We start from the raw sequence: 13,725 nt of genomic DNA, 5'->3' as shown, positions 1-13,725 counted from the left end.
TCACCACTTTTATATGAGAAATTACCCAGTGTTTAATTACCTTTTAAATAGCTAAAGAAATAGTGACTCCTTTTAATTACAAATAAGTTTTTACCATAAAAACTGGACTTCTGAGAATATTCTTTCAAGTATCCGAATCAGCTCAAGAATGGAAATCCAGGTTTTAAACTGATTTTAGGTGGCCAAAAATACAAATAGGCACATTATCACTTTTATTCTAAGTGGCCTATAGTCAGAACCATGTCATCAAGCACTGCTTAAGTGTTTGAAAGGTAGGAGCCTAACCAAAACTTGACATCTAGGCTCTCCCTAGGGTTGAGAGGAAAGGTAAATACCTCCAGAGCTTACATTGTCCTACCTGCTAAAGGACTGGCTTAACAAGGTTCTGAACGGGTCTTTTCTTGAGCAGCATGAGAAATTTTTGATGCACAAACTTGAAAAAACAAGAGATTGATCTCTAATCTCTTAATGATAAAATGTGCTTCTGAAGAGCCTATTCGGGCACTCTGCATCTCTAGCAGTTGCAATACTTCTAAAAGTTTTCTGTAAGGCAAATGAAATGTTTAGTTCTTGTGAGGATCAGTTATTTCCCAAGAGCTTTGAAGTCTCAAGTGCTTTTCAAAATAGTATCTGAAAGATTTTTAGGATTATTTGTTGGGATTAGGTCTCTTCTAGAAGAAGTGAAACAGAGCATGGACTAATGGAAATTACTGATCCTTGAATGCTGTCACTTTGGTCTGTGGCTTCTTGTCTGCAGGGGAAGCTGCTACTCAAGGACTTTTGTCATTCCCTTTAGCCAAGTTACATTAATTTCCTCCCAAACCAGTTTGTTAACAAACTTACAATCTACAACAAGATGAAAATAAGAGAGACATACTAGAGGAATCAGAAAATAAACGGTCTGCTGTTTATTGTGGGTCTAAATGACCTCAGAAAGATGACTTCATTTGTCTCTAAAATTCAAATGCCCACTGCATAAGACCTTATATTGTCCCACAGGAAGCATGTTTTACCACCGGATCAAGACACTTCTGTGTGCTGTAAAAAAGTCTTTTAAATTATGTAAGCTTACAATAAACAGCATCAGGAAAAAGAAAGACCATTTTCTTTTCAGTGTATCTTTTTAACTCTTCCAATATTTCTCCAGTGTGACACTTTTTTCTCTAATTTTTTGAGCTCTGGTTTAAAGTTCATGTTAGTTTAGGAGGGGAAAAGGGGAAACAAATTAAGCATAAATTCCTTTGGGATACCTGTTGCCCTGATTTCTAAAAGTGTTAAGTTTTCTTTTATAGTTCTTTTGAGAGTTTTAAAGTTCTCATAAAACCTCTTTAGCCTTCTGATAATGTTTACATACTTCTGCTGGAGTTTTCATGCACTGTTCATGTAAATAATGATTGTTTTGCATTCTTCTTTGTGGGAGGAGAGAATTGATGGACTGTTGGTTTGACCAGTGTGGTTGGAGAGGTGGCAATTTCATCCTCCAATCCACTGTCACTTTTGGAATTCTTAATATTGCGAGGTCAGAAATAAAATTGGCTCTTTTACTCTTTTGAACTTACCAAGTTTCTGTGTACTCATTTTGTGTCCAATAGTGACAGACACCCAAAATGTAGCTATTTGTCTAGACTATGATTAATACAGATGACTCCACAGACAAAGGTATGATCTGCAGTTTTTATAAGCGCCTGAGGGGATTGTCTCATTCTCTAGTTTTATTAAGCCTGAAAAATTTCTTCTACCTCAAAGGGACACGGAAAAATTGTCATTTAAACTATTTTCAAGGTGAAATAACATTAGGCTTTCCAAAGGTGTAGCTCAAGTAACTTTAAGGTTCCCCTAATTACATCACACTGTCCTTAACACAAAGCTTGCCAAGCCTACAGGAGAAACTGTTGAGCAGATGGGGAGCGACGCCAGGGTGAGAGCAACGAGTTCAGTTCCTGTATTCTCCGTGCTGCTTCTTTTTTCCTTGAGGCAAGGCTCCAAGGGAAAAGGGGGACTTGATGTTCTGCCTATCCCTTTCAGCCTCTTCGTCCTCGTCGTATCTCTCATCCTCATCGTCGTCCTCGGCTTCGCTGTGGTGCGGGCTGGAATGCTGGGAGGCCGAGGGCGATGGTGGCACCGATGAGGGTCTGGGGAACCTGAAACCTTCTGTCTGCAGAGAGAGCAGCGAGGGGAACTGTTACAGGATTTCTGAGAGACAGAGGCCACGATTTATGTTTGGAATGAGGTTTGAGCTACACAGCCAGACTAGGCCTGGTAAGCAGCCTTGAGCCTTTGATGCAGTGAGAATTCAGTAGTGGCACAGTCAGAAATTATGTTAAGGTAACTACAAAGCAATCAGCTATCCAAGCATGAATTAGGGTAGAGCTGCAGTGTGAAAAGCCTGACCACCTCAAGGCAAAGGTAAACAATGTTAGCTTGCCAGTCAGAGTGCCTTTGTAAGCTGTAAACTATATGGAAGTGTATATAAACTGCCATCTTCTCACTAATAAAGGGGAGAACGTTTGATTAACTGTGGGAACCCCGGGTTTGGCTGGGGTTCTCGTGTGGTGGTAGAGCTTCTCTTCTAACTCGTGTTTCTAAAGGAAAACTCCGCAGTCTCTTCTTGTTTGGTCTCAAGATGTTTTATTGCTAGTTATCTAACAGATTAAGTTCTCGGGCTGCGGCCCTTTGGTCAGCGGCCCAGGCAGAGAAGCACACACTCCTGACACCCTGACTGTCTGGTGTCTTCTTCTCTTCTCTCCCCGCCTAGGGCTGCTGCTATCTTTTATAAGATATATTACGTGTAACATGTTTACAATTATTCCCCAATACCTATTACCTACGTTACCAAGTGTTTTTCTATTCTAAACTAATTTGTGAGTGCCAACATCACCAAGAACATGGAGGTAAGGAAGAAGAAAGAAGAAGGATGGGTTCAGCCCACTTTCCTCCATCTTAGAACTTCTGACCCCCATGTACAAAGTAAAAACCCCCCTGTACATGTACTAAAACCCCCCTGTACACTACCAAAAAATATTTCCCTCTACTTTGTGACTACATTTACTATACTATCTAGCACTTTGTGACTGCTTGTTTTACCTTCAAAGTTGGTAATTCATTCCATGGTTCAAACTCGAAATCACAGCTAAATCCAGCTGCCTGCTGGGGTCCAGACTGCGTCTGACCACGGCCTGGAACCTCTAAAAATGTCTGAGAGGCATTTTGAGTTCCCACAATTAACCACATTGGTTCAGATCTGCGTTTGTCCTGTCCAGTTTCCTGTTTTCCTGAGATTCCCTGGCTTTTGGGAATGTGTCAGCTGAGCTCCTCCACTGCTTTTTTACAGCAATTTAAGGCTATCGCCACTTCAGAGGAAGCTGGTGGTCAGATGTAAGCTAGACCTAAATCTAAAATTAAGCTTCCCTCAACTCAGATCCCCTCATTCCTCCTCTGTCATACACACTTATGCACACTCTGTCTTTACATGTAAGTTTTAGGCTCATTCAAAGTTTGGACTGCACTGAAGCATGTGTACACACTTGTATGCCAGAGATGCTTACCCTGTGCCATAAACAACATCCTGCCCTTCCAGAATTGCTTTTGCAAAACATGGCCCTCTTTAATGAGGCTTAAAACAATCAGCAGAAGACAAACTCCTTCTGTACTCTGTAGTCAGAATATGCTTACTGAAATTTAGGGTTCAATCTGAACATTCAAAACAGTTTTCTATTTATAATGTCAGCATCTGCAAAACCAGAACCCAGAAATGGGTTTTGGTCTGAACCTCCTCTCTTGTTACTAAAATAAATAAAAAGAGTTGCTCTTTGAGGTTTGGTTTCAAGTAACACAGTTCTGAGGAGCCTCTCTTCTCAAATTGGTGCTAATCTGGACTTGGCAAGAACTGTATGAAGTGTGAGCCTTTAAAGAGACCCCTCACAGCTCCAGCCAACATACCATATTCAGATGAAGGCAATACCTTGCCTTGCTTTCCCTAGAACATCCTTTCCCAACTCCCCTCTATGTGGTTGGTGCAGAACATCTCCATGGCATTTAGCAGAAGCAAAAATTAGAAGCTGCCACTCTTCCAAGAGGAATTTCAAGGGCCAGTTCCTCAGCTGGTCTAAAGTGTCATGGTGCCATCCAGCTCAGTCTAAGTCATCTGAAGACCTGTTCCTGTGTCACACCAGGTAACCCCTGTGTTTGGATCTGATACCAGTAGGTTGTGGTTTAACCCCAGTCAGTAACTCAGCCCCACACAGCCTCAGCTTGCTCCCTCCTGGAGGGGTCCAGGAGAGAATCAAAAGGGGGGAGTGGGAAATCTCATGGGTTGGATTAAGACAGTTTGGTAGGGAGAGCAAAAGCTGTGCACACAAGCAAAGCAAACCCAGGAATTCATTCCCCACTTCCCATGGGCAAGGAGGTGTTCAGCCATCCCCAGGAGACCAGGGCCCCATCACAGGTAGCAGTGACTTGAAAAGACAAACAGCAGCACTCTGAACATCCTCCCTGAGCTTTATACACTGAACATGAGGCCATAAGGTCTGGAGTGTCCCTTTGGCCAGGTAGGGTCAGCTGTCCTTCTGTGTCCCCTCCCAACTCCCAGTGCACCCCCAGCCCCTTGCTGGCAGGGTGGGTGAGGAACAGAAAAGTTTTTGACTCTGTGAGAGCCCTGTGCAGCAAGAATGAAACCATTCCTGTGCTGTCAGCACTGCTTTCAGCACAAATCCAAAACATAGCCCAGCTACTGTGAGGAAAATTGACTCTGTCCTAGCCCAAAACAGCATCCTCCTGACTAGAGACTGGGTCTATAACTTATTAAGCTTTTAATTAGGAGTTCCTACTTCCTGTTAGTTAAACCCATAAACGCTAACTCTCTTCTCCCTCACAGTCTTCCTCTCTTCTCCTTGTAAAGCAGGTAAAATGAACTCATCTCCAAAAGCAGATTTTACCTTTGGTGGAGCACTTGGTTCCATCTCAAATTTATCTGGGAATGTTCTGCTGAGGGCCAAGTGTCTGGCATGCATGTAATACTGCAACAGAACAGAGAAGCCATTAAAAATCATAGAAATCTTGGGTAGATTTAAGCAAGGGGGGAAAAGGAACATAAAATGAGTTATCTTCTAAAAAAGGGTGCTGAACAAAGGCTAAACGTGTTTTCAGATAAACAGAATCCAGTTGATATCACTGCTTGTACTGTGAAGTGATGAGCCATTCATGACAGATGCACAACAAAGAAGTCTGGAACAGAAGCTGAAAAGGGTGTCTGTAAGATGTATTAAGGACTTGTCTTGGTCAGTGTGGTTCCTATTGAGTGACAGGTATTCTTCATCTCTCAGGAAAGAATTAGAGTTTTTTCTAATGAGGAAAACTTACATTTTTAAGTGTGCATATGAATTACATGTAAGTTTTAGGCTCATTCAAAGTTACTTTGGACTGCATTGAAGCATGTGTAACAGTGACAGAGAAGTAACATTTATGAGTTCACTGATGCCTGGTATTTAAGAATTTGACAAAAATATTTTTAGATCCACTGTATTCCTGAGTTTGCAGCACATGCACATTAAAAAATAGCTTGTTATATCTTATGCAGTGTTGGGAACCATATAAATACTAAGGTTCTCACACAGGTATCAAAGGTTCTCACACAGGAAGAAGTCCAAAATAGTTATAAAACTCATATATGTGCATCCACTTCTTTAGTCCTGCAGAATTGAGAACAATAATTTGTTACTGTCTTCTTAATAGGTGGTACTGTAGTGCATTCTGTGTCAAATTAAAAACACTACTTTCCATTTAAAGCGCAGAGGTAGTTAAGGAATGTTGAGGAGCCACAGGGCCCAGCAACATTTCATGAAGGACAGGAAGGATTTCTGAAAGATGACTTTGGAACACAAATCCCCCTTAGCGAAGGTGTTGCCAACAACACCAGATTTTTACATTGTGTTCAGCAGCAGCAAGAGCTTGGTGGTGTGACTGGATTCTGCTCTAACCTATTCAGGGTCTCTTTGCCACTGGAGCATGGAAGGATTACACTGAAATGTGCAGGCTCTGCCTTTAGCCCCTTGGAGAGGGGAATTTCAGCACAGGGCTGAAGGCTCTGGCCAGGCCTATGAGCTTGGAATTTTTAATTGCTCTTTCCCACACACCCTGCCCAGGTACTTCCAGTCCAGGAGGTCGGAGAGGCGCTCGGTGCGGTTCCTCTGGATGATCCTCTGGCGCCGGTTCTGCTGGCAGAACCCGTACAGGAACTGGGTCAGCTGGTTGCACGACTCGTCCGGTGAGCGGAACCTCCTGTCCACGATGTAGATCCCTGAGGGACACAAGAAAGGCTGAGGTGAGTGGGACTGAAAATGGGATCTGACCTCCTACCCCTCCAATCTACATGCTGTCATGTAGCCTTACAAATGGTACATGCAGTATATTCTTTCTAATAATAAAAGGCAGCTACAACTGGAACACTTGTCACCATTCTGATGAAATTGAGAGATACAGAGAAATATACTATTTTTTAAAAACTCCAATTTTTTCTACTTTTCAGGCTGAAATTCAGCAAATTCTTCAAAACTCAGAGGCTTTGTTGTTGATGTGTAAGTATGTCCAAAAAGGTTCAAGTTTCTGGATAAAGACATATCATTTTTATCTCCCATAATTTTTAAAATACTGACTTCTTAAAGAAAACAATCAATCTAATGCTTTCCTAGCTTGCTGTAGAATTCACAAGTGTGGATGGCCAGAATCAGGCTGTAGGAGAGAGGCTGTGTTTTCTGTAGAAATACAAGTGTTTCCATAGAGACAGCTAACTCACATACATCATTCAACAGACAATTCTGGCAGAGAGATGGCAGAGGTAAACTTTGCCTCTACATTGTTGAGATTAATACTTTATTTTTGCCACCTTCCTTAAAGCAGAGTGTTGGGAAGAAGAGGGTGCCAGACCTTGCAGCTCTCTTATAATGGACGTGACAGATGCAAAACTACCTTAATGAAGTGCCTGGGACCAGCACAGAAATTTATGTCACCTCACACCTATGTTTTGGCAGAGAACAGCAAGTGACTTGTGTTCTGTGGTCTTTCTGAAGGGTCTCAAAGACATGTTCACCCAGGCAGGCATATCTAGATTTTGTACCTGGCTCTAACCCTTGCCCCTAGGTCAGGCAAAGGTGGCACCAGTGCGGGGCTGTCACTGCCTGAATGTGGAAACAAGCCCAGGTACTTGGAAAGAAGCCCTAGATTGGGAATATATTCAATATTCACAGAACCACAGAATTATAGAATGGCTCGGGTTGGAAGGGACCTTAAAGATTAAAGTTCCAAGCCCTGCCATGGGCAGGGACACCTCCCACTATCCCAGGTTGCTCAGAGCCTGGCCTTGAACACTTCCAGAGGTGGGATATTCAGTTAGCCCCTGCTAAGCAAGAAGGAGAGGACAAGGACTGTGCCTTGCTCTGTACATTGGGGAGGCCACAGCTTTAGTGACAATTGCACCAGTTGGAAAACAGGGAAAATCAACCCTAAAAGGAGGAGCTACTGAGGCAGAGGATGACTCAAGAGGCATGAATGTCCTGGCATACCAGGCATTGGCATTCCAGTTATGAACCATTTGTAAACCTTCCTGAGCAGATCATTATTTTAAGTAGATTCCTTGCATTTCCATTTCAATATTTTTTTTGTTTTATTTTTTGGGTTTTTTTTTGTTTTGTTTTTTTCACCAGTGTACATGGTAATTTAATGCTTGTCTGGGGAGGGTCATGCCACTGGTCTCCAAGTCCCAGACTATTAAGAGAAGCAGAATTTCCCTGCTTCGTTGGAAGGCTCAGAGTGTTATAATGCAACCAGAAGCACTAAAGGGAAGTGCTGGGAGACCGTAGACTGATATAAATAGTGATGAATTTGGAAGGATACAGCAAACAAAAGGTTAAAGGGAGACAAAAAAACTATCTTGGAAAGGGTTTGGATAAATATGAAAGCTGAAATCACTTGTCCAACTTAACAAGATATTCAGAGCTCTGAAAATATTCTTCCAATGGTTTCCCTTGTACTAGAGAAACATAAATTTGAGGAGTAACAGCATGGTTGCTGTGCTTTTTGCTTTCCTAACTCAGAGGTGATATTTTGATATGCTGTTAAAGTTTTTACCATAAGCTTCTGGGTCAGCAACATGCTCCTGCATGAAACAGCCGAATCCAGATAGGTTTGTGGTTACACTGGGAATGCCCATCACAGTACACTCAGCTGCAGAAAGAAACAGGCAAAAAGGGTTTCAGGACAATACACCTACAATGGTTTCACCCCAAGAGGGGAAAAAAAAAAAAAAAAACTAAGCCAAAACAGGCAGACAGAAAGTCCCATAACACTAAAGCTGCTCTGAAAATGTCAAGTGAAAGCTATAATAATATTTTGTTGTGGATTATGGGAAAAAATATAAAAAGAAATTTTAAAAACAAAATTCACTCCGTGTTTGCAAACATACATTTGAGTTTCAGAGCAGCTAAACTGAAAACTTTTTGGGAGTGCAGTTTTGAAACAGAGAACCCCAACATATGGTCAGGACTATTTGGATTTTAGATTTGGAGCCCCATGTACACCTATGTTCATTAGTTGTTCACAACTCTTTACAAAACTGAATCTCTTAAGGGCAGGAGCATATCAAACTTTGGATTTTGATGGTTTGCCAAGAGGTCTCTATAGCAGGAAAAAAAAAACCTCAACAAAATAAAAACCCCACCCCAAAACAACAAACCTCATCATTAATTCAGGACTGAGTTCACAGTAGATGTGGAGCTACTTTTATAAAATCAGAAAATGTATGGGTTTTTTTTTTTAGTTTTTGCTGTCACAGCCATGAGTAAGGATAATGCTTACCCTCCTTAAAGAGTTTTTGCCAAGGAGCCTAAGCCTAACCTAAACCAGCATGCAGACTCCAGTCTTAGAAAAATGAAAAGACATGTACATGGCCTTCACTCATATGACAATAAGCCTGGTGTCTATGAAAGAGTTATAAATATACCTTATAAAAACAGCCTTTATTTCTGGGAGATATAAGTGGGTATTGACAAAGAAAATATTTTAAGTCAGAATCTATATGCTCTCTGTATTTTTAGGAATTTCCAGTTAATTCAATGAGATTCACTACCATTCCATGTATTTCTATTAAATAACTTAGATATGGTATTACATAATTCTCTCAAACTTATTATCTTGAATTAAATCCACTGAACTATGTCAACTGGCTGCATCAGATTTCTTGCCCTGTTTTTTTTAATATTTAAATTCCTGCACGCCTTTTTTAAAAATCCTTCAACCAAGAATTAAGTTTTAAAAATTATTTCTTGTTCTAAAGCCATAGAAAATCAAAAGATTACACATTAGTATGGGAAAGAGTACACTGCAGGGACAATTTTGCCAGCAGTAAGACCTTTGTATGGCAGAGGAAACAGAGTCCAAAGAGTTATTGCAGCACTTCAGAAGGAACTGGCTGCATCAACAGAATGGGTGTTCATTTTTTCACACTAGTTAAGGGTACAGAATTCCTACCTGGAGTGTAGCCCCAGGGTTCATAGTAAGATGGGAATACACCAAGGTGGCAGCCTCTAACAAACTCCTCATAGTCCAAGGGCAGCAAGGGACTTGTTGAAGAAAGAAACTCTGGATGTAGGATGACCTGGATATTCAAAACTTATATTAGACATGAAAGAAAACCATCATTGATATATTTCAATTGTGGATAAGTTTGGGCACCTTATTCACCCTGGTCCTTTTCTAAGGATCTGGACAGCTCCTCCTCTGGCCATCCATCTGTTTTCTACCAATGCCTCCTGCCTGTGTGCATTCTTGTCCTGAAATAGGACTGATGATGAGCCCCTTTTTCACTGGACAGGTATTTAGCTTTATCCTTCTTCACCAAGGAGGCCCACATGCACTGAGAATTAGGCCTAAGGCTATGGCATTTAGCAAGATTTGGTCTGTTGTACAAAAGTACAGAGGATTTACAAAGGCCTGGAGTGACAGGACAAGGGGGAATGGCTTTGCACTGACAGAGAGCAGGTTTAGATTTGATATAAGGAAGAAATTCTCCCCTGTGAGGGTGGTGAGACCTTGGCAGAGGTTGCCCAGAGAAGCTGTGGCTGCCCCTGGATCCCTGGCAGTGTCCAAGGCCAGGCTGGATGGGGCTCTGAGCAATCTGGGAGAGTTGAAGGTGTCCCTGCCCATGGCAGGGGGATGGAATGAAATTTTCTCTGAAGTCCCTTCCAGCACAAACCATTCTATGACTTTATTGGGATGTCTCACTAGGAGGAGGCCTCAGACAGACACAGCACTTCTAAGTTTCACAGCAATCCCTGAACTAAAGGAATGTTAACTGTACTCCACAGATCTCCCAAGAACTGAGGGAATTTTGAAAGCAGACCATTACAGCCCTGCCACCACAAACCTGTGCTTAATTAATGTTGCTGAAAGACACCTCTAAGAACCAAACTTAATTTATCTGCATGACTCTGCAGGGCTTGGGGTTACTGCCCCACATCTGCTGCTCAGTTGAGAAGAGCCTTGTATGTGGTGCCCAGTCAGATTTGGGAGGAAGAATAAGGGAATGGTTGAAACTGCTCTGGTTTATCTCCCTGCCATTATTCCATGCCCAGAGCATGCTTTTATCCCTTCTTAATAAAATTGTCATGCCACTTGAGTAAACAAATGAATGTACTCAACCAGTAAATGGGCTGTAAACTCATTTTTCAAGCTTAGTTGATCCCAGTGATTTCACTGGAATTGCTAAGGGTATTTTTCACATGCCAGCTGTGTCTGCCTGAATATGTAGTACTTCTCTCAAAATTACTTTCAATTTGAAGTTAACAGAGTTTGTTTTTTTTTTTTTCCAGTGGTATTCAGCTCACTAAGTATTAAGCCTGTTCAAGCAGGAGGTAATTTTTCAGTGGTAATGATTTTTACAAACTTGACATTTGCTGAGAAGCCGAAGATGATGCCTGCTGTATTATATCCTATCTATCTGTTCTGTAATGCCTTCAAGCAGTTAATTCTGAGGGATTTTTTACTACATCTGTACACACTGCATCCTTCCCCCCTACTTTTGTTACATCTCATGTATTATTACCATATTACAATCCCAGAATTCATTGGAGTTAATGTTCATATGTTAAGCCAGGAAGAAGCAACTAGGAAGTGTAAGAAAATATTTACTCAGGCATAGCCATGGGTTTAAAAAGAAGCTGAGAATAAGTGATATGTCATTGTTAGAGATACCTTGGATATGGCTTTAAAGAAAAGGTTTGGAAGAGGAAGAATTTGCAATGTTTGGTTCAACTTTTACTAGATAGATGTTGAGATAGTCATAGTTAGAACATCAGAGATTGCCAGAAAAATATCAGCTTTGGCAGACTTGGGAAAGCAGGACCTTATAATTTCTGTGGTTTGACAAAGTAAACATGAAAAGGATTTATTTGCACAAATTTAGTCTCAACAGGTGACGTAAATATGAGCATGGCATGAGCAGGAATTCTTTTTACTCAAAGCCCTGGTTAATGTTTTACAGAAAATGATGAGTATGAGGGTGTTGCTCTTAAGAGATACTCCAGGAATGTCTGTGCTCAAAGCTTGGACCTCCAGTTTTAAGCAAGTGAATCTATGTCAGAATTTTCTACCTGGGTACAAATGACCCATGGCACCTTCTTGATTTCAGGAGTGGCAGCTCCTCATTCAGTGCAGGAAGCAGCAATGAAAACAACTCCCTAACCTCATATTTCTAACTCGAAATTAGCTTGGCTAAACAGCACCTGGGGATCTCTGTGCAGTGACAAGTTGTTATTCCTGGAAAGGGAGGAAGAGAGAAGTACTCTAGCAGTATAACATCACCTATGAAGAATTTCAGTGCACTTCCCATGCTGGTGATACAGACTGAGAATGTTCAGGGAAATCCCATTTTGGATCTAAAACAAGCAGCCAGAACGCACCTTCACGCGGTCTGTGCGGTTGTTGAACAGCCCAATGCGCCGGATGGTGTTGAGGATTGGGTCGTTGCTGTCATCAATCATGTTGTGGGTGGTCACTGGAGGCAGAGAGTGTCTCTGAGCACAGAAAAAGCAATCCATAAATCAGACAAACTCTTGGCAAACACTCTTGTTGCCATTTCCTAAGGCTACTGGAAGACTACTGGCAGATTTTGTTATTGATTAATTAATTTACCTCAAAATAAATTAATTTGTTCTACCATTAAGGCAGGTCCACCATTTAATTTTTAAGACTCCTAGTCAATGTTGTGTCTCCTTTAACATAGTCAATAAAACTAGAAAAATCCAGGCTCAGAAACAACTCAAAGTTCACACTTAGTTCAGAATAAAAGAATTAAAACTGCTTGTCACTGAAGCAATATCCATAGACTCCCCAGAAGGTTAATTTGGGTCATGTTCTCATTAAAAACAATCAGAGCTGATTTTAAGTGTCACTCATGAGAAGTAAGTTTGCTGAAAATTTCTTCCCAATGCACACATATGGCTATATGCCCTACACAATCGTGTTACACCATCACATTCATTATTTAGATTAGATGTTTATACAAATAACATATTTTCTGACCTGAGTTGAAAAGATGGCTCTTTTCATAATGCTTATGTCATCTCGGTCAAGAATCTTGTTCAAGTCTGGGATTTCTCCTCTGCAAAGGAAACACACAACCAATTTTACCAAATGATTCATTGTTCTTTTGTAAGGAAAATAAAGATATGCCTAACAAGGTCTGATCTGAAGTTTGCTGGTATCAACATGAACCTTTCCTTTGTTTTCATGGCCCTTCTATATTCTTTATATTGTGTTCTCCCATATACTTGCTGATCTGCTAATTAGCTTTCAAAAAAGAGCTAAAGAATTGGTTTCTTCTGGTTTTTTTTGGACACAGCTTATTTTTACTGAAGTTTGAGGCATCTCATCTGTGCTTTGGGTACAACTGTCTTCTGAAATTATATGACTGAATCACTAACACATTTTACTTTGTCTCTGGTGCTTTTTTAAGCTGAAGTAGCTTGTTTTTGACAGTGGATATGCCTTTGTGTTACTTAGACATCCCTGTGTCTCTTATGACTCTTTCCACCACAGGCTATTGGAACCTTTTTTTTTTCTCTGTGATTTGCCTGTTAAACAAGTATCTTGTTTATGGTCCCATATCTTTGTACCATGCCCTCCTCTGGATGTCAGAATCCCCCACACAAAGAGGAAAAGCACAAAAACAGCACAAGTAAAGCCACCTGAACATGAAGCTGTGCAAGGCTGAGCAAAGCAACTTATTCACTCACTTCAGCAAGGCATTGTAGAGTTTCCTTCCAAACTTTTCTTTCACAGATTGTGCAGTGTCCCTAGGATGATAAATAAATAAATGTATAAAACAGGAGAATCCAGGACAAGGACAGTATAAAAGAAATTCCTACTGCTGGAAATTAAACTGATATACTGATGGAACCCAGGATGCAGAGGCAGACAGAAGTCTGGTTCTCAAAGCTCTTTTCTCCAGCCAGCAGTTATGCTGGTGGATTCCAACAGAGCTGAGGATTTGACCTGCACCTACAGATGAGTGCACTGGGAAAGCCAGGGGCAGGCTTTACGAGGGATTCCTTCTAACCCTCTTCTATGATCAGCAGACCACATGTCAGCTGTGAAAAAAAGAGCTACCTATGACCTTAGGTACTGTAACATGATCATTAATAATGGACAGAGAGAGCTCCAACTACTCTTGACCTA

General features: G+C 41.1%; 1 protein-coding gene across 2 annotated transcripts in view; it reads right to left on the bottom strand.

Moving 5' to 3' along the window:
- Positions 1-885: 885 nt before the first annotated feature.
- The window catches only part of GYS2 (glycogen synthase 2), a 44,968-nt gene continuing 32,128 nt past the window's right edge, over positions 886-13,725 (bottom strand). Inside the window, exons 9-16 of one of the 2 annotated variants that reach the window (XM_021539179.3) lie at positions 13,284-13,343; positions 12,571-12,649; positions 11,949-12,062; positions 9,520-9,646; positions 8,122-8,217; positions 6,132-6,295; positions 4,935-5,015; positions 886-2,155 (exon numbers count right to left, since the gene is read on the bottom strand). In XM_021539179.3, coding sequence (XP_021394854.1) covers positions 1,934-2,155; positions 4,935-5,015; positions 6,132-6,295; positions 8,122-8,217; positions 9,520-9,646; positions 11,949-12,062; positions 12,571-12,649; positions 13,284-13,343 — 943 coding nt within the window. In that variant the 3' untranslated portion in view covers positions 886-1,933. The remainder of the gene's footprint in view (positions 2,156-4,934; positions 5,016-6,131; positions 6,296-8,121; positions 8,218-9,519; positions 9,647-11,948; positions 12,063-12,570; positions 12,650-13,283; positions 13,344-13,725) is intronic. The other variant, XM_021539178.3, reaches the window with a different exon arrangement.

The sequence above is a fragment of the Lonchura striata genome, chromosome 1A (genome assembly GCF_050655825.1).
Source record: "Lonchura striata isolate lonStrDom1 chromosome 1A, ASM5065582v1, whole genome shotgun sequence".
Lineage (NCBI taxonomy): Eukaryota > Metazoa > Chordata > Aves > Passeriformes > Estrildidae > Lonchura > Lonchura striata.
This window is presented reverse-complemented; position numbering and strand designations above follow the sequence as displayed.